A 21,064-nucleotide genomic window follows, 5' to 3' on the forward strand; every position below is an offset into this window, starting at 1 on the left:
AAAAAAAAAAAAAAAAAAAGACAGCAACATTATTAACTGTGGCTACTGAAATAAAAATCATCCTCTTATCAAATGTGAGAACTGTTCTCTGCAGTGAAAGTAAGGCACTACACTACCTGCTGGCTGTGCACAACCCACTATTTTCAATTTTGCAAAAGATGGGTGAAAACCTGAAACAGCACCTGTACGTAGATGTTATACTGAATATGCTGGTGGAGTGTGTCTTTGGGCTGGAACACATAAACCCCACAATTGACTGCTCTGAGTTTGCTTAGTTTGCATATAAGGAATTATCTGCTTGTAAGCCAATCCCAACAGGAGTTATGTCGTACTTTGAAGCCAAAGTTAAGCCACATGCACACCTCACAACTTTTTACTAGCAGTTTGAGGCACCTGCTTCTTAGGTAGGTGCTCTGACTTTTGCAGATTGCTGTTGTAGACAGTCTAAGTCAATAGGCACAGTACAATGGAAATAAGATCTTTCATCTATGAAGATCAGCTTAAGAGTTTTGTGTATAAGCATTTGCCATCTAACTGCATTTAGGCAGTTTTCTTGTTAATACATTAACACACTCTGTATTCCATTTAAAGTAAACCATACAGACTAGTGGATATGGAACAAACCATTTGACACAATAAATGCATTACTAAGTTCTTAGCACTAGCCTCATGAACATGAAAAACATTATTCAAAAGTACCAGAAGCTGAAAGAAGTGCTCAAATAAAAGAGATGGTAGAAATGGGCAGTTTCAGCTCTTTCTGATACCTAAATATCACATCAAGACATTGAGAAACATATTCTCAGCATCTTAAATGAACATGATACAATTTTGTTACTAACCTTTTGTTTCTAAGCCAAAAAAAGAGAAGAAAAAAATAAAAAGTATGAGCTGAGTAGCAAAAAGGAGTCAATATAAGCCTCTGAACTTCATTGTCATAGAGCAGGGAAAGTCAAGCAAACAAGAAGAACCTTTTTATCCTGAAGTACCATCCATTGTATGTATGGTATACTGTTTTTATCCGCTCTAGTTTAGATTTATTCATCTTAAAAAAAAAGGCTTTTTACTAAGTTTTATTATGCTCTCTACTTCACCTTATAATGTTCCATTTCTTTAGCTTAACTATAGCATTCATTTATCTGTAAGGCTATGGTCACTGCTAGATTTTTGGGGCTGTGCTGCCTATTGAGGCAGGGCCCTTTTCCCCAGTGGTTCCACATTTTCAGCAACTCTGCACAAATATACATGATATAAGACTGCAAAAGCATCTCTCAGGATGAGACCTGTGCCCCCCCCCAAGTCTGTGCAGCTTCCATAACACCCATGCCACCCCCTCCCTTGCATAGTCTTAATGCTTATCAGATACTTTGTTAAGCTGTTTCAGTCTGTCAACTCAGAAGAAAATACTCACTTCTTTTTAATAAGTGTAGATTTTTAGCCTCAAGACAACTCAGCACAGCATAGACCAGTGCTGGAACTGGTACAAAGAAGGGAGGAAAAATGCAGAGATGGGAAAGAGGAGGAATCCCTGACGACGGCTGCCAATGGAATACAGCCTGAGTTGCACATGTAGGTCTTTAAATTATCAGCATTAGACCTTTTGTCCACCTACTGCACAATCATGGCATGTAATTCATTTACAGGACCTTTCAAGTGGAGTTAGGTTACGTTTCCCCTATGACAGATCTCTTTAGCCTGCTGAATCACTGCTCACATTACAGAAGTATGTGACTAACTGCCAAGCTTACAGAGTACAAACGAACACAGCTAAAGACATGAATCAACACCAGTACTGTAAAATAAGCAAACTAAATAAAAAAAAATAAATTAAAACTCCCATATTTTTCATCAAGCTGCTAAAATTCTCATGTCATATCAAAATACTGAATTACGCTGTTAGTAATCTATATTGTTCACTTCCAGATGCTATTTTTTTCCCGTAGCAAAATGTGGGAAAAAGTACATAGCCATTATTTCTATATTTCTGTCTGAGGAGGTGACTGCAAAATAACAAGTACAACAGAGTGCTCATAAACAATCTTATTTTTCCGGGCTAGCTTCATTAGCTACAAAAAGAGCATACCTTTTTAAAAGACAATACATTCACTCAAATAGTACTAACATGTGCAGACAGACAGGCATGAGAAAAGTAGTCTGGTCTTTCTTTCTGCTCTGGCAATGGTGTCTGGGCAGCACCCACAGATTCTGCCAAATTTTGGCCAGAGTGGATGCAGACCGAGTACACTGTCAGTCTCTTTTAGAGATCCAATAATGCTTTTCAAAAGAATTAATATGTTTCTGCTTTAACTACATGGAACTGCTGCTTCACCATAATCAAGATCCCTCTGCTGAAATGCAAATACTACCTGTTCTTTGCGCCTTACGGGGCCAGGGTAGGAGTGGTAGAGAATGTAGCAGAAACCTTTATGTCAGATCAAGGGTCTTTTTTTTTTAATTTCACATCTGCCTTGACTGTTTTTTGGATTTATCCTTGCTTCAACCTCCTTGTAAGCACTGTTGCAGATAATACTGTCCCAAAGAAAAACTAGCTAACAGCAGTATTAACCCATACTTTCTGTCTGAACCAATACACCCAACATAAGCACTACAAATAGTATATAAAATGATGGTAGCTAAGAATCTCTTCAGTGCAATATAAACTACAAGAAAAAGCATGATATAGAAATAAAGCATTGACTAGATTACATTTTCAGTATGCAAGCTCCATCCTTTAGCGTTTTGGGAAACTTAGGTTGTTTTTAAGGAATGTGCATACATGCAGGCATCACACACACACACACACACACACACACACACACGAATTAGAAAAATTACAAAACAAAATGCACCATCTATAAGAATATTATCCTGGAGTATTTCAGTGCATGAGGCCAAGTACACATCCAATTTGCTGAATTTTCTCTATAAGTAATGCCTTTTATTTCCACAGGTCTCTTAATGGGTATGTGTAATTTTATTTTCATGTAAATATCCTTTAAACATTTGCAATTGCATTCTTTAGTTAAGGTGCTTTCAAACTGGTTTAAGCCTCCACTCCCTTAGTGTGTAATATTGTACCTTGCCAAGCTCTTTCATGATTTTTAACAAATGTTAGCTGAATTGACTGATCATAAATATGTTAAATACATATTTCTATATAAAATATTTATTTTATATATATTTTATATATATATATTTATATTTATTTAAATATTATATATATATTTTTGATTTTAGGTATTTTTTCACAGTCATTACCTGGACTGCACAGGAAGGGGAGAGAGTAAGCTATAGCAAACGGCCAATCTCTTTATCTCACTTTTACCCAGTGCTTACTTCTCCTAACTGCAAGCATAGTCTAGGGGTTGTAAGCCTCGTCGTTATTGTCACTTCCACATTACTAAAAAATCTGAAATTGCAATGCTAATCTCTTTTTCAGAACATACTGTGTTGCATGCTAGGTTAGGTAGAAGAAATGACAATTACGTTATGCTTGAATTTGATCCTAGATACATTATCCCATCCCTTCCCCAAGATTTCTTCTTGTGGTGAGTCTACCTCTTTGAGTTTCAGTTCATCGATTGTTGTCATTGCCTCAGTGAGTTCAGAAAGGAGTTTGTTGTATGCATCCTGCAAGCTACTAAATTTTGCACTGTTTTTGAAGAGAAAAGAGGTGAAAGTTTGAAATTCTTCAAAATCTTTGAAAGATTGTGCTCCTTTTAACATCTTCCATTTTGCAAAACTCTCCTGCTTGTCCCAGTGAAGATTTCTTTCCTTCCTTCCTAAAATTTCAGTTTCCCTAGGGTTTAAGAGTTAGAATTGTATCCAGAAAGCTAAATAAACTATTAGACTTTAGAGAGAAACAACTCAGGTTCTTACAAATGAATCTGCATCTCTGGTAAGAAGATATTTTTTATAAATTTACTGATTAGATTACATGACGTAACTGCCTCAGTTGTGGGGGACAGCATCTTGTGATGCAGGCTACTCCTTCTGATCCTTGGTTTATTTCATTGCAGGACTCACCAGAGGGTGCTGTTAGGCAAGCTTGCTCTTTTAGCGCGGAAAGTTAATATGCCAAAACTTTATTAAAGTTACTAGACAAAACAGTAGTCTGTGACTTGCTCTGCATTGCCTCGCCTCTTGTTCTGCCTGTGCCCTGCACCCTACCCAGAGCTCAGCTGCACTCCCTGCCCATCAGTCCCTCTCGGAAGGGGAAAGAGCCTACTCCTGCCTGCTGCTTGCCTTTCTCCCTGCCTTGCTTGCCAGCAGCAGTCTCCTGTGGCTGCACCAGCTCGAGGACTACAGCAGGCAGGTAGCATGAAAATCTGCAGGACAGAGGGAGAGGCAGCAGAGGAGCTGGACATCCAAGCATTGCAGCCACCTCAGCTGCCATCTCAGTGACCAACACCTCTAGCAAACAGCTCCTCGCTGACCCTCAAGGCCAGAGGAGTGGTGAGGGAGCTAGAAGAGGCAGAAATAAAGATTGAGAGGGATGTCCTGTTGTCTCTTGAAGCACTCCAAAACCTTGCATATCTCTCAACTGAGAAGTTTAAAGAATCATCATACTTGCTGGTATCACAATACATACTTTGATACAAAATGATATTCCTAAATATAAATGATGTTAATAACAGAAACAGTGTTACTACTTTTTTTTTTTTTTTTTTTTTTTTTTTTTTTTTTTTTTTTTTTTTTTTGACAGCATTTCTTTGGGAGAGCTCTGGCAAACAGCAGAATATTTAAGTCTTTAATTTTAATGAATTCTTGGAGCAGAATGATTTTTTCAGAACATAATGCAAATGTTCAGAATATAATCTGAAAATCCTCTGCATGGATGTTTTAAGTGACAATCATGAGTCAAGATCAGTCACTGGGTTTGTCTGCCTAGGGCTAATATTGGAAACAAGATCCTGGACTAGATGAAGCCTGGGTCTGTCTCAGAATGACTGTTCTTATATACTGTGCAAACAAAACTAATTATACAAAGCAAATAACAAAGTGATGATTTTCTTCATCACTTAAACTTGCTGTGATGGAAAGCTGAGCTGCAGGTACACTAATATCTGCTACTGTTTCCCAAAAGAGTGGACACAGTACCACAGGTTGCATACTTTTAACCTGTAAGGTACTAAATACTGTTCTGATATACAGTGAGCAGCAGTACCAACTCCAGAAAACTCACTATATAAACACGAAAATTTTCAGATCCAAGATGGCAGAAAAAAAAATGGTGAAGAGAAGAAATAACTTGTGCACAGGATGATCATTTAGCTCCTAATTTTATGGATTCTTATGTATTTGTTGCATAAAACAAGGAATGATGGAGTCAAGCAATCATATCTTTGCAGTTCAGCACTGAGCATAATTGTTGAGTAACCTTTTCAGTACAGAACTCAACTTGAAGAGATCTAGTATATAAAAAAAAAAAAAAAAAAAAAACTAAAAAATAAAAAAAAAAAAAAAAAAGAGAGAGAGAGAGAGAGAGAGAGAGAGAGACAGAGATCCTGCTAGTATGCTGCTCATTTGTTTTGGGATACTGAAAGGACTGCAGAAAGAGAGTGCCTCACATTAGAGCTGGAAAGAAACATGGGCTCTCTTTGAGGTCAGGACAAAGACAGAGATGAAAGACTCCTTCAGAACAAACAGGTTTGGGTCTGTTGCTCAAAGACTGAAAAATCTGGCTGGAATGAAGCAAAGAACTGAAAACTGAGAGAATTACAAATACCTGCTCCCCTTGCAGAAGGTCTTCTGAGCAACTGAATCTTAGCTATCTTTAACAAAGTTTTCCCTAGCCACTTTGCATCTGAGAAAAAATCCAGCATACTTTCATTTAAAACTTTTTTTTAATATTTATGCAGCACTTCTAAAGCCAAAAATCCCAAATCTCTTTATAGATTATGTAGCAATTACTTCAAATTCCACAACATACAAAAATAAAAATTTGAAACCTTTTCAGGATGAGTCTATTCTACTGAAAAATTAATACCTAGTACTATATTGTAAGCTCAGCCTTTTGATAGCTGTAAATGATGTCCTCTCATATGCTTGTCACACACTAAATGCTATCAGAGCAATCATTGGAGTTTAATATAAGCATTATTTATGTACTTACAACTGGCCAAGGTGCACTTCAATACTGACTGTGAAAAAGTTGATGGCATCATGCATTGTCTAGAATTAATAGGAAAATGTTTGTACATGTTTTGATAAAAAGAGCATTTTATGATTTATGAATCATCAGAAGATCTGCTGTACCTTACAGAGAAGTTTGCTCAGGATAGACCGGACTTAAGATGTCTCAGTAATGGAACTTTACATATATAATACAAGTAAAATAAAAACACCACTGGAATAGCTTCTATGTGAACATGCAGTAGTGACACAGTAGGTGCAAGAAAAATGCACAATAATATTACCAATAATTCTTACTAGAAATCACTTGGCTGACAAAAGTGGGTTTTTTTTTTGTTTTTTGTTTTTTTTTTTTTTCCCAGTATTCATCCACAACTAGATATGACACAGCTTTCACAGGACAGAAGCTTACTATATTGCCAACATTAGTTGGATTAGCTTTCAACAGGAAATAAAAGTTAGTTTAGAAAGTACATGCTGCAACTATTGATGCCTCAGAGAGAGTTAAAGATATTTCTAATAGTTGTTCTACTGCTACATAGTGGAAAGAACCGCCCACTTAATTATTTTTAACTAACAGGGAAATGGTAATGGAAGTAATAAAATTGCTGTAAACAGTACTATAATCCGATATCCTGAATTCTTACGTTATATCATCAATTCGGCTGATAGTGTTGATTTAGCTTTGGAAAAAATCCTTCTTTTTACAATTTAGTGGAAAATGAGATCAGAGGAGTCACTTCCAGTTGAAGTATCTGCACATCAAGCTTAATTATTTTATAATACAATGAAATGTACCATAGATTTCACGATAAGATCAGGAAAGTTATACATAAAAGATTTTGAGCTTTGAGGTTTTTCTTTATATCTTTGTAGCCAAAAAAGTTCAGAATTACAGTAGTTAGATTCATCCAACTTGAACAAAAGACATTGTCAAGGCATAGCCCTACAATGCTGATTTCTTCGTGCAGTACAGCTGAAAGGATCACAAAATGTTTTCAGCTACTAGAAATACTAGTGTGCAACAGACGAGATATGCTCCGTTGCAGTTTCTATAGAGAATTTTGACTATTTTTAAGGATAGTGAAAATGGGATGACAGAGTTACAGTGACTGAATGTTATTCACTTCTTTCAGAAATTGCCTGCAGTAGTACAATAGTGTCAGAATTGAAACAGTCTGAATGTGTACGTGCTGACGGGTGCTGCACAGTGCCCCCACTGAGGCAAATGTTATACCTAAGAACTGATGATAAATTATTTTATCATATATTTCGCATTCACCTAGAAACAAATAATGGGTATGGCAGAGATCATTAGACCCCAGAAGGGATTTCCTGGAATGACAGGAAATGTTCTCTCTACAGTACCTACTTTACTAATTCCAGCAAACAAAACCACTTTAACTCAATTCAGCCATATTCTCGGGGGGGGGGGGGGNAGAAAAATGGCCAGTTTTTCAATAGCTTTACCAATAACTGACTGCAGCTAAGAGAAGGCCGGCTCAGGAGCGGGGACAGTCGGAACCTGGGCCCACCGTGCCGGCGGTACCGCTAATTTACCGGCAAGAGTACGGGCGTCTGCAAACAGATTAAAAACATGCCCTGAAGGGCAGTGCAAATGATAATAAGCGCCTTTCCTAAATAACGAAATAAAGGTCTGTCTGTCTTCGCGCGGGGTGCCGCTACCTGCCCGCCTGCCGCTCAGGACCGCAGCCGAGACGCGGAGCAGGCGCCCCCCGGCCCGACCCGGCCCGGCCCGGCCGTACCTTCCCGCCGCGCTCCCGGCGCTACCGCGGCTCCGAGCTCCCGCGGAGACAATGAGCCGCTTTCAGACGTGGCCGCGGCGCCGAGGCAGCGGGAGGAGCCCGGGAAGGAGCCGATCCGCCCCGCGCCCCCAGAGCATCCCCGGGCAGGGGCGCCGCCGGGCAGGGGCCGCCCGCCCCGGCCCGCCCCGCCGGCAGCCCGCGCAGCCCCCTGCGAGCCCGGCGGCGCCCCGGGCGAGAGGCCGGGACGGTCCCGAGAGCCTCCCCGGAGCTGGCCCGCCGCAGCGGCCGGAGCGCCGTCACAGCCCGCACGTTTCCCGCAGTCCGTTCCGCCCCGTCCACCCCCGGCTTCGCCGCGGAGCTCCGCAGCCGCCCGCCCCGCTCCCTGTTCGGCTCCCCGGCCCGGCCGCCCCGCTCGCAGCCCCCGGCGGGTCCTGCAAAGATTGGGGGCTGCACCGTCCCGGCCGACCACGGGGCCTAACGCCAACTGGTCACAAGTATGAAAGGGGCCATAGGGCCACAAACACGTTGCCTGACTAGTTAAGAAATGGATGCAGTGTCAGGTATTTTGGTTTTCTTTTTAAACAGTCAGCCTCCACAGCTTTTGGTATTAACATTTGAACAATTTCTGAGGCAGACTCTTAGCATTCCAAGCATTTTTGCTTCCAGTTTTACTTAGGTACAGGATGGAACAGTACTTTTTGACTTTTTAGCCTCTGCTTACTTTTTCTCTCATAGAAACAATTCCAGAAGTCTTATTTTTGACATTCCTCTGTCCTTCCTCACTCAACATCAGTCAGCTTACTCTCTGGGATACCAGCACACAGCAGCTCTACTAGCCACAGTGTTGAATTGCAACTGCATTTGCACTCACTGTTGTTTGGCAAGCCAAAGGAACTTAAGAGTCTCATAAAGATCCTTCCAAGACTAACTCCTGCTTCTTAAAGGTACATTAATGCTAGCTATAGTAGATTCACAGCTAAGTATATTTTCCTGGTACTTCAACTTGCTGCTACAGGCATCAGACTTCATCTACCATTTTTATTACCTAGCCACTTACAGAAAATGGCTCTCCAAGCATGTGCAGTCACATATTCTTGTCTGAAGATTATCATCTCATTATTCACCCCACCTTTATTGGTACAGCTACAAATGCAATCCAGATGTCTCAGTTGCTTCCTTCTATTGTGAAAGCTGATGCTTCCTATTATTTTGTATCTTTTACCCATTCATAAATCCTTGAGAAGATTTTCACAGCCTATAAATTTTACCCACTTAAATACTGCTTAACTAACATGTCAGTTTGAGGCACACCTGCCGAGAATGATGTTCAGTATAAAGGTGATCCAGGAAGTTACCACAACAAAGGTACTCCAAACAGCTTTTTCCTTCCTATTGTCCCATTTTCCCTTACTGCTTTTACACCACTTTCACTTTTCAGTCCCAGTAGTGAAATGCTCTTTTCTCAAAAGAAGAAAACAGAGAGATTGCTTTAGGTTTTACTTAAACAGTTCCATGCCATCTGCAACCATTTAATTGTTTTTGGTTGCTCCTTTTAATTTACATAGTTCTCTTTTTGAATTACTGTAGATGATCTTTTCCAGCTTTCTTATTCCTGAAAGAAAACAGAATTTAAGATTTTTTTTTCTACACTTCCTAAACCGGATCTATTCCACCATTTTTCATCTCATGTGCATTCAGTGAACTCTATCTCAGAGAAGTCTCTTTTATCATAACTCAGTATGCAATGAAACATCAGGAGAGGAATGAAAACAGGAGAGGGATAATGGGGTCCACTATTATGACTGTTGTTTTCTGGCATTAGCCTCTCTCACATTCCAGTTGCTTACTCCAGCAGGTTTCTGCTCAATTTGTTGGGCTGTTACAAATCCTATTTTTGTAGGAGTAGAACAGCTCAAACGCCTAAGATGGGGTTCTATAGCAACCCCTGAGATTGCCATCCCTTGCTTATACCAAGTCTAAGGCTTGTGCAGACACCTACCAAGTTATTTCAAATAAATTATCTCTCTGAATACAAAGTGACTATATTTGATAGAGTTCATCATCATCATGAGTTCCCCGAGTTAACTCACACAAGCACCAACAGCACTGCAAGGGACTACAGCAGACCTAATGTACATCAGCTTAAGATATTGCAGAATCAAGCTCACAGGCTCCTTCATTTACCCTAAGTAGTGCCTTGAAACACTAAAAAGCAGTAGACAGTTGCTTAGACACTGTGCAGTCTGATGCTCTAAGCTGTCAGGGACAAAATTCAAAAATCAAAAGGCAAACTGGAGGCTTCATACCAAGAAGCTATATGCAGTGAATGCTCCTTAAAATATTTCACAACTCGCATGCAAGTACATAAATTTCACAAGCACAGCAGTGTGTTGAATAGCCAACATATCACAGAATCAGCAAGGTTGGAAGGGACCTATAGAGATCATCTAGTCCAGCCTCCCAAAGATTTCCTGTGTCGGTTCCCCAGGACTTGAACTCACAACCTTCAGCATGTAAAGCAGATGTGATAATCACTACACTATCCCTCTACCTCACATTAATATTTCATTTACATTGAAGAATAGGTTAGAGTTCATCTAGCACATAATGGCTGGAAGAAACACAAGTTGCAAGACTGTGAAGTTTGAAATAAGTTGAAACAGAAGTTCAAAGAAAGCTGTTTTAAGGGGAGAAGGGGAAAAAAAAAAGAGCAGGCACATCTTCAAAGTAGTAAAACATTCAATTTCATAGGGCCATGCCCAGAAGATAAGAGTTCTGCCATTCAAATTATTCTTCCACATTTTACAGCTGAACCATGTCTTAAGAGTTCAAGAAAACCAGAGACACTGATCTTTTTTGTTAACTGTCATCTAGAATTGCCTTAGACTTCTTTCCTTCCCTAACACTCTTTGCTAGGATTAACTCTTAAATACAAAACTGAAAACTTACTTAAATTTTGTTGCTTTTCCTTTTAAGTTTGTGCGGCATAGAAGTTTAGCCTAGAAAGAGAAAATAAAGTTAACTAATCAGTTTTTCTTCAGGAATGAAGGATATGGTCTTTCTGAACAATGGCACACTATGTGATTATAATTGATTTAATTTTGATCTGAACTGTAAGTCATGTAAATTCTGAAAGTAACTTTTCATTTGCTTCAAAATGCTAAAGTTTCACTGGTATTTTATTGTTAAGTGGTTTTATTGTTGTTGTTAAAAAAAAAAAAATCAAACACTAAGCTTCTCTGTTTTATTATTCTGGATCCACAGTTATGGTCTACTGCTACAGTAACAATACCAATGACAAATGACTACCTAACTCTTCCAGATACTATTACCCACAACCCAGTTTCTCACATCAACCTTGACTTTATCTATCATCCAATTTAATAACTAAATTGGTAAGCATGTATAGCCACCAGTTAGAGAAGCGTAGCTCTAATCCCATCTCATCCTTGATTCCCCCCCGCCCAACACACCTTCTCACTGGCTTCTTTCCTTTCACAGAACAAATGAATGCACATACAAGCAGGCAACAGAACTCAGTCTGTTAAATTCAACAGCTAATTTATTTACAAGACAGCAAAAATGCTTTATATTGCTATTGTTAGCATACATTTTCAGTCTTTGTGGTTTAACTAGACTAAGATCATTCAAAAGCAACGTCTGATTTGTTTCTACAAGTTTTTGAAACACAATCCTATTTGTGGGAATAAGTAACCAGCTGTTCTTTAACTCTCCGAAATATTTAAAATGTCAGTCCCAAAGCAGTGTTCCCATAGAAGTTTATGAATGAATAGATATAAGGAAAAGAAAAAGGAGAGGGGATTACTGTCAAAGCAAGAACCAAAAATATGCAGAATATACTACTTAAGATAAAAACTTTATACGAAGTGTATAAAGAATAAAAGCAGATATGTATCTTTGTACTGCATTTCTTTATTTTTTTTTTCAAACATTTCCTCAGGACTGGTGCTGTTTGTAGGTCAATACTGGAGACTCTGGCAGAACTGGTGATATTGGAGTTGTAGTCAACACCTGATTCTGGAACACAAATATTTTAATCCTACCAAACACCCAGACAAAGATAAGTAGGATGCTGACATATTGGATCCAGGCAAATTTAATCATTTCCCAAAATCCTGGCTGATATTTAAAGAAAGTCAAGGAACATTAATTGAGAAGCTTCCGATACTACCACACAGCAACTAAACAGAAGAACTGAGGCAAAACAGAATCGATTAGACATCAGTTTGTGTGCCAACTGAAAACACTTTGAGGTATGGAAACTTCAAAAAGCTTTTTATTGCAATATGCAACAGAAGTTGCAGCAAAACATCTGTTCAAAACACCTGAATTAGTTTTGTGGAAAGCATCTATTTTGTCCCTGGTCATCAAAAAGTAGACAGGTAAGCAAACCTGATAAGAGATGTGCTCTATATGGTTTCTTCTAAACATAGGCTTCTTTTCATTTGAGAAACTGAGTAAAGAATGTAATGAACAAAGAATTAACATTGGAGTAAAAATTTCCACTCTTTCTGCGCGCGTAACAGATTTGCCAGGGCCAATGCAGGGAGTAATAGCTGGTGAGCTTACCTCACACACAGATTTTGAATGACTTGTTTTAGGATAGAAAATGTAATATCACGTTTTGTCAGTGGCATCCTTGACAGACTGGGACTGCAGGTGCTCAACCAAAACCAGATTTACAGAGGATATTTACTCTGAATTACTAATTAATTGACTTAAAGGCCAGTTTAGCAGGGCTGAAAATCAATACATGCTCCTGCTAGAGAAAGGCAGTAAGCAGTTGTTCAAGCAGAACCATCCAGATGGTGCACACAGAGGGATAGCTATGGAAGTGTGTGCAACGGAGGGACAAACAGGTATTCAGACAACTCTGAAACTACAGTATGTAGTTAGTTAATAAAGGAAGAGTTTAGTAATAAGTTTAGAAGAAAGGATAGTCTTGTTCATTTGGCCTGTGTTTTAAGGACTGCATAATGCTATCCAATTATGTCACAGTTTACAAAGGATATAAAATAACTTCCACTGGGTAGTGAATAGTGGCATTAATGATAAATGGTGTATCTGCTGCTCTTCCAATCATCCAGACAGGGTTGGGATATGATAAGACTGTTGTTACTAAAATAAATAAAGAAAATATCCAGGTCAAGGGTTTTTTCACTCCTAATACAGAACTCAAATCCTCACAAAACAGCTGCTAATATGCTGACTACTGCTGTCCTGCAATTAACAGTTATACATTCAAGCTTACCGTTTCTATCTTGATATGCTGCAATGATGTTTGTTAGATCATAGTCACTTGCAAAAGGACTTGTGCCATTGATCACAGACACCTGTTACCACAGGGAGATACCTGCATTATTTGTCTGCTCATCAAGAAAGCAATTCTACTGAGCTTGTTATGCAAAGTAATCATGCCTTTAAAGACATACATGTAAACATCAGACTGAACATCTCAACAGAAGAATATCTTCTAAGGAAGCATCAGTTCAGAAGTTCTAGGGTCCACTCTGTGCTCTGGACATAAGTAATTAGAGTGCCATCTATGGTGCTTCAAAAATAAAGAGGAGAAATTAGAAAGAGAAGGGAAAAAAAAAAGTTTTCTCACATTGTATCTGGTATCCAGTCCACAATGGTTAAGTAATTGCCTCTGGTTCAATTTCAGGTCTCCATTCACATAGAGGTGAGACCCTGGTAGAGGAGAAAAAAACTGAAGGAAAGCCATGCTCTGCATCACAAATGTCGACATTCTCTGAAATAGTGAACATGAGAGAAGAGAATTTAGGAAAACAAACTTTTCTATCCCTTTGTATCTATAGATTTTCTGCACAGATTTGATTTTACACATTCCCAAGTTTCAGATCATCACATTATTCTAGATAAGGGAGCATCAAATATATGTTAATTTAATATATGTTAACATATATACTAAGCAGGTGATGTTACTTGTTAATCAACTTTATAAACAATATTCCACAGGTCATTCATTGAAGTTCAACAACATGGCTAATGACAAAGAGATTGGACATGCCATAACATGTGAAAAGCAACAAAATGATTAAACACATTTAGGAAAGATACACTTAAAAACAAAACAAAAAAACCCAACTCTCAAAGCCAGCTAAGGATTCCTGCCCTGCAATAAGGGCCAAGCAAGGAAGTTCCTCAGCCCTCACTGACCCCTCAACTCAAAAGAAAATTTTAATATTTATTGTAAAACAAAGGCAATGAGAGTATTGGAACTTTCCGTATGATATTAATCACTGACCAAAGACTTCCATGCATAAAATTAGGTCTATTGAGTCTTTTCTCAGAGCCTCAGAGGTTTAAGAATGTATTTTACACCACTATGTATTTTACACAGCTATGCTTGCATTGCATTGTCCATCTGCAATGAGCTAAAGCACGTTGGCTAAACTAACCCTCAACTTTCTAGCAAAACTTTCTGTTGTCGATATTGCTCCTTTCAGATGCATCCATGGGGTTTCTGTACATTAGTGTTTCACCCACTGCTTTAGCTATTAATGGAACCAAGTTTTCAACACTCTCATTGCCACTTGAGAGAAAGAAAATTCTTCTGTGGCTATTGCATCCTCCAGCCTCCCTGCAGGACAAGAACTGCATCTTCCAGGCTCCCTACAACACCTTCTTCACCCTCACATCTATGAGAAACAGAAGAACTTGGTAGATCATCACTATTAGCTCAAGAATTGCTAAATGAACAAAACAGAGTCTTAAACTGCCGTGGTATTTGCCCCTCCATTTCAGAAAACTGGCTGTTAATGTCAAGTATACAGCAGTACACAAAAAATGCACACCCTTCTGCTTCCTAAAATATTCTTGGAGATATGCTGCCGTCATCCCACTCAAACACTGTTGTACATCTCTGTCTATCTGTACGCCTATGCTGCACTACAGCCCCCAAAAGCACGCGCACACACACACAAAAAAAAAAAAAAAAAAAAAAAAAGATAGAGCACATCAAAACATAAAACAGAACCAAACTATCAAAGACCTAAACTACTCTATTATCAGACAATATGGAAGAAAATTAAGTATTTGTTAGTAAACTAAATCTTTTGCACACCAATTTCAAATGTGTAAGAGTTATTTTATCCTTTGTATAACTGCTACTGGAATATTACACTGGGCTCAAGTGTCACTAAAAATAAAACAAAAAAATGCTCACATGAAGCTGGTAGGAAAAGACGAGAATCATCTGAACACCGACTACATGTTCTGTAGATTGTAGAGGAAGCTCCAATTTAAAATATAATTGATCCATTTTACCATCTTGATTTTTGTCTTCTTCTCTAGTCTAAAAGAAGCAATAGGAGCTTTAACGGACGCTCTTACCTTTTAAAAGAAAAGCAAAACTGTTTAAAAATGCAATACTCAGATTTCCACAACATACTAAAAATCCTTAAAGCAAATAAGCTACATACTCAGGAAAACAACGAAAAGCTGCTTGACTTTAAAGACACCAGGGCACTAGAGACAAGCAAGAGGTCTGCATTATTAAGTTTGTTATATAATGCTTGAAATGCTCCCCAGAAAGGGAAAGCTTGTCAGATTCTTCAGAGACTCTTCTGCTCTGTGCCATTCTGATGATCTCCTTTGCATGCCACAAAGTATGCTTTAGTGCTGGATCTTCTACTACATCCTCTAGCAACATGTGACTGATGGTCATGATTCTGCCCCTTGCCTTCAGCCTGCACAATACAGCACCATTACAAGTTGCCTTTAAAACCATCCGTGTGGCTGTTGCTTTGCAAGATTCCTGGTTGAGAGCCAAGACTCACCGTGCTTCTGTAGCACTCAGCAACACAATGCCCAGAACTTCAGCCTTTTGCTCACATAGCAGAGGTATCACAGACAAATACACTGCCCATGTTGAACCCCAGAAGGATCACAGAATTGACGAGGTTGGAAGGGACCTCTGCAGATCATCTAGTCCCACCTCCCTGCTCAAGCAGGGCCACCTAGAGCATGTTAGACAGGGTTGCATCCAGGCAGGCCTTGAATATCTCCAGAGAAGAGACTCCGCAACCTCTCCGGGCAACCTGTTCCAGTGCTCTGTCACAGCAAAGAAATTCCCCCTGACGTTCAGGCAGAACTTCCTGTGGTTGTTTTTGCCCATTGCCTCTTGTCCTGTCACATGAGGCAACTGAAGAGTTTGTCCCCATCCCCTTGACACCCTCCCTTCAGGTGCTTATAGACATTGATAAGATCCCCCCCCCCTCAGTCTTCACTTCTCCAGGCTAAAGAGGCTGAAGAGTGTAAGGCAGAATCTAGCCATATATCCTCCTTCAGAACTAGGGGATAATAGCCAAACTTGCAACCTTCAGAGCACGACACGCTATACAGGTATTAAAACACACACATTGGGGAAAATAAATGGATCTGCTCATGCCAGGCATCATGGGGCAAGGAGGGTGTAAAACTGGACTGTCCGACTGCCCTTCGTGCACTGAGGCCCGAAGCCTTCTCAGAGGAGCCTGACAGCGCACGCAGGGCCAGCGGCAGCGCCACCGCCGCTCTCCCGGCGCCTCTAAGGCCCGCTCCGCCCCGGGCCCGACCGGCCAGGCCCACCGTCAGGAGCGGGACGCGCAGCCGCTCCTCCTGCAGCCGGTTGAACGCCGGGAAGGTGCTCCACGCCAAGAAGCCGCCCGGCTCGGGCCCAGTGGTGGCCACGAAGAGCACCTCGTAGCGGAACCGCACGGCGGGCTGCTCCCGATACGCGCTCTGCTTCAGCCAGAAACCTGCGGGCAGAGACAGCGCGAGGCCTCAGCGCCGCGCCGCGCCGCGCCGCGCGCGGGGTCGAGCGGCGCTCACCGTGGCTCCGGTAGGCCAGCAGCAGCGGCGGCACGTAGGTGAGCACCCCGATGAGCAGCAGCGCCAGCGCCGCGGCGGAGCAGAGCCCGGCGCGGTAGCGCGTGCGGAACGCGGGGTGCGAGAAGAGCTCCACGCCCGCCATGGCCCTCACCCCGGCAACGGCCGCGGGCGGCGCGGGGCGGCGCGCCTATGGGGACGCGGAGCGCCGTGGGCGGGGCGAGCGCTCTAGCCAATGAGCAGCGCCGATACCTGGCGGCGGGCCGGGGGGAGCGGCAAGCACCGCGCGCGTCGGGGCCGAGGACGTCATAAGCCTGCCGTGGGCGGGGCCCCGCGCAGCCCTGCCCCGCGCTCTGCGGCCGTGTGTGCGGGTGCGGCGGCCCCTCCGCCCCGCCCCCAAGCCGGAAGGTCTGCGTTTCGAGTGGTTGCTAGGGAACCGGCGAGCCGGAAATCCCGCCTGCCGAGCCGTGGCCGCTGTTGTTGTTGTTGTGACAGGCCCGGCACGAGCCGCCGCCCGCCCGCGCAGGGGCCCCGCCGCCGTCGCCGGCCCCGCTCCCGCCCAGCCCAGCCCCGTCATGAAGTGGATGTTCAAGGAGGACCATGCGCTGGGTAAGAGCGGGCCCGGGCTAACCGCTGCCTGCCGGCGGCCCTGAGCCGCCATCTGCCGGGGCTTCACGGCTCTCTAGGCCCCGGCTGGCTCCCTGAGCCCGCTCGTCGTGACCCGGGCGGACCCTGCGACAGGCGGTGCAGTGCCCGCAGATGGCCTCTTCGAGCAGCCGGGGACCTCTCTAGGGGAAGATGGCCCTGTGCCCCTGCGGCGCCCATCCCGGCAGGCGCTGCCCACTCTGCCTAGAGTGCCGGCCCTACTGTTACCGTGCAGTGACTAATTGCGAGTTTTGTTCACAGAGCACAGATGCATCGAGTCGGCAAAAATCCGAGCCAAATACCCTGATCGTGTTCCGGTGAGTAACCAAGACAGCCTCATCCCTGGACTTAGACACAAGAGTGGATAAGCTGTTTACATCCTGCTCCCTCTTCTTTGACCAGATTCCACCAAGTAAATTCATCTTCCCTCCTGTATCCTTAGCTGTTTAAAGTGTCCCCAGACGTACCTAAGTAATCCAACATTCCCTCTGCTCCAGTGGGTATTGGCAAGTAAACAAGTACCTGACTTCCTGAACTCTTTCCAGGCGTATTTATCGTTTATCAATGTCTTGGTTTCTTCTAACACTAGCTATGTCTCAGCAAGGATCCTGTGCCTTGAGCTGCTTGAAGACTCTGTGTCTGAGCCCAAGCAAGATCGTAAACTCTTTGTGTCTTTCCTCTTTGTGTCTTTACAATCCACTGTCATGGCTACATGAGGCAGGTGATTTTCCTTCGTGTGTTCCATGCTTTTAAACAGTTTTATCTTGGTGAACTCCCCTCATGCAAGCCCTGCCATGAAGAGCCATGCAAGTGGTGACCCTCTTTTCTGCAATACATACCTACCTGCCTACCTTCTAATTAGCGAATGACTTCTCTTTTTCACTACACAACCCCTTTTATCATGTTTCGGTCATTGAAATGACTGCACTTCACAACCTTGTGTAACAACTAGCAACACGTCCATGTTCTCAACTTACCTGCTTGTGAGTAAAATTTCCCACATCCCATCTGACCACATGCCAGTTAGTGCCACTCCTATCTGATCTCTTGGTAAATAAATAATCTAATAGACAGAACAGTCCAGAGAAGAACCTTTAACCTTATCTTGTCATTTGCCTTTCTCTACTGTTGAGTTGGACCTAGCTCAGTGACAGCAGCAGCAGCATCTTCTCCAATTGCAGTCTGGCAAGTTGATTCCATCCTTCCCTTTCTCTCCTTGGCTAACTACCTCTGCACCTACAGGCTAGTTCATACATGTAGCATGCTAATAACTGTACATCTTCACAGGTATCTATTTGTCCATTTCCAGAATATTTTTCGTAACTTTAAAGGAGAGACATGGGAACTAGTAGTGTGTGTCAGAATGACACGGTAGTATATCAGGAATGGACAAAACATATGAATGGCTAGAAGAATTAAATCCTCAACTGCAGTGTGATGCTCTGTCTGGGGAGATAAAACATTTTTTGCTTGATGCTTCAATTTGAGCAACCTATCTTTTACAAAATAGTTGTTACCAAATATAGTTTCTCATTGAATAATCAAAAGTGTTTTCAGACTTAATGCCTGTTTTCTGCTTTCCAGATTATAGTCTCCATCCAGGGTGACGTAGGTCAAACTGTCGCAACAGTTCTTAGCTGTATCTGGCTACCTGGATTTCAAGATGGTTTTGTGGCTCAAACATCTTGAGATGCACTGAAATAGCCTATGAACAGCCTGCTGCTGTTCTGGCCTGGACCATTAAAATTAATAAAATGGGAGCTGGAAGAAATTCATGCTCCCTAAGCACTGCTATTTTAAATTTGCCTGGGGATCAAGTGGCACAAAGGGTTAAAGGCATCTGTAAGTTTTACTAAAGCAGTTCACCAGCAGCCTTGAGACTCCCAATTGTGACAGTTTCTGCATCATGAAGCTAAAATGCCTTGTGGATTATGATTAGTATTTATCAGTTGTTAAGGTCTGACTATTCCTTTCAGGATGCTGTTGGTGTTCTTTACTAAATTCAACCATATTAAATTACAATGGCCAGCTAGTATGCTCTCTTTCTGTATTTCTATAGGCAGAGCTGCTGGAAACTGAAGAAAAGATGAGGAGAATCCTCTCCAGATCATAAGATAGCGTATTTTGTAAATATACTTGAGCGTTACCTGTATGCTGCAGCAATGAGGAATGCAGAGCTAAGCAATAGAACTACCGGAACCTCTTGTCAGCCCTACCTTCCTACACATGCTACATTTTTTTTTTCCTTCAAGGCCTAGCCTGTGTGGGGTGATGAGCATCAGGTCCTTTCTACAAGTAGTATTTAATTCTCCTTTCTCCCATTCTTGTTAGTTTTTTTATGTGGTTTTGTTTCCTTCCTTTACCCAATTACTTAATTTTATAATGTATAAAGTAAGATACTCTAATGTCAGGGCAGCATAACACAAAACAAAGAATAGTATCTAGTGAATCATAGCATGACAGCAATAACATGGAAGAACAAATCATGTGCCTTAGAGAGCAGTTATGAATATTCAGTATTATTCACGTTAAAAAAAATTTCTGGTCTCCACTGAAAACAGAATCAGTATGTTCCTGCAAAACTGATTTTGCAGATACCCTAAAATAGTGATATAGGCAGTCTTTTCCTTTTTTTTTTTCCAAAATGGCATATAAAAGCCTCATGATGCTGTAAGCATCATCTTCACTAGGCATCTCTGCTTGGGTCCCTACATGTTTTCTTTTCCCAAACTCTCCTGGTGTAGACAAAGGCCGGGGGGGGGGGCAAGCTCCTGTAGTCTGGCAGCATAAGGATGGGTGGTAGTTTTTTTCTTTTTATTTTCTTATGGCTTCTAGGGCCAGGGTGGGTATGTAGGAGTACCATCTGGCTCTCATTTACGTATAACTAAAACCTACACCTTGTTTGTATGGCTTTACTGTCATCACGTAACTTCATCCAAACAACCGAGTCTGTAATCATACATTGCTGTATGTATTGCAGATACGTACATTGTTCCTGCAGAGATATGTAGACAAGACACATCACAGCACGTTTCCATTAATGAGCTAGTGTTCAGCTGACATCAGTGGCAGGCCAGGTGGTATTCCAGAGCGCACTGCAGCCATGCTCCATTTCTCTCCCGTATTGCATTATAGAGTCTAGCAGAAATGCATGTTGACTGGCTGTGGGAGGTCAATAATATTTGCAGGATGAATTATACAAACCCAGGCAGAATGGGTCAAATCAAGGGCAGCACTGTGAACAAATGACCATGCAGTTTATGGCATACTAGAACCTTGCATTATGCTACCACAGTTCACACTACAGCTCTGTCAGAGTTTTGTCTCTATTCTGATATATCATGCTGCTTCAGTACTGCACTGAATTATCTAGGATATGTATGTGCCTCTACCTAAGACAATAGTTTCTCATATACAGTTATACTTTGTGTGATGGTATGTTATGCTGAAAGGATGAATGCAAAAGACTGGGGGAAAGAAAAGTAAATAGTTGAATGCTACAGATGGAGGCACCCTTTTGGCCTCTCTGGCTTGCGAACAGTAGGTGAAGCGGCAGATCATATGGCAGACTAAGCTGGTGCTACTCCCTCTGGTCTACCTGAATACTGATTTTTGCTTTAGTGTTGATGGTTTTTTTCTTTTTCTTCTTTTTTCTTTTTTTCTTT

General features: G+C 41.7%; 3 protein-coding genes across 4 annotated transcripts in view; 1 reads left to right on the plus strand and 2 right to left on the minus strand.

Moving 5' to 3' along the window:
• LOC146595408 (carbohydrate sulfotransferase 5-like) overlaps nt 1-11,381 on the minus strand; it is a 13,340-nt gene extending 1,959 nt beyond the window's left edge. The window contains exon 1 of one of the 2 annotated variants that reach the window (XM_085305690.1): nt 10,851-11,381. The gene's annotated coding sequence lies outside the window, so the exon portion shown is untranslated. Of the gene's footprint in view, nt 1-7,901; nt 7,982-10,850 lie in introns of those variants that run through there. The other variant, XM_085305689.1, reaches the window with a different exon arrangement.
• A 64-nt stretch (nt 11,382-11,445) lies between these two features.
• Nucleotides 11,446-16,934, minus strand: TMEM231 (transmembrane protein 231). The gene is made up of 7 exons (XM_085305691.1): nt 16,758-16,934; nt 16,515-16,684; nt 15,112-15,240; nt 13,531-13,674; nt 13,174-13,255; nt 12,930-13,040; nt 11,446-12,043 (listed from the first exon to the last, which is right to left on the minus strand). Exons 1-7 carry the CDS (start codon nt 16,897-16,899, stop codon nt 11,859-11,861), a joined length of 963 nt encoding a protein of 320 aa, XP_085161817.1. The 5' UTR covers nt 16,900-16,934; the 3' UTR covers nt 11,446-11,858.
• Nucleotides 16,935-17,182: 248 nt separating this feature from the next.
• GABARAPL2 (GABA type A receptor associated protein like 2) overlaps nt 17,183-21,064 on the plus strand; it is a 6,747-nt gene continuing 2,865 nt past the window's right edge. Inside the window, exons 1-2 of the mRNA XM_085305693.1 lie at nt 17,183-17,363; nt 17,661-17,716. Coding sequence (XP_085161819.1) covers nt 17,330-17,363; nt 17,661-17,716 — 90 coding nt within the window. The 5' untranslated portion in view covers nt 17,183-17,329. The remainder of the gene's footprint in view (nt 17,364-17,660; nt 17,717-21,064) is intronic.

Source organism: Rhea americana, unplaced genomic scaffold (genome assembly GCF_003343005.1).
Source record: "Rhea americana isolate MKP2758 unplaced genomic scaffold, rheAme1 scaffold_226, whole genome shotgun sequence".
Classification (NCBI taxonomy): Eukaryota; Metazoa; Chordata; class Aves; order Rheiformes; family Rheidae; genus Rhea; species Rhea americana.

What these genes read in the sequence shown, in the direction of transcription:
- TMEM231 (XM_085305691.1), bottom strand. Translation starts at nt 16,899, where the DNA reads ATGGCGGGCGTGGAGCTCTTCTCGCACCCCGCGTTCCGCACGCGCTAC. An exon ending in GCTGGCCTACCGGAGCCACG is followed by an intron (nt 16,685 to 16,757) that starts GTGAGCGCCGCT and finishes CTCTGCCCGCAG; the next exon opens with GTTTCTGGCTGAAGCAGAGC. An exon ending in TGCGCGTCCCGCTCCTGACG is followed by an intron (nt 15,241 to 16,514) that starts GTGGGCCTGGCC and finishes TGCTTCTTTTAG; the next exon opens with ACTAGAGAAGAAGACAAAAA.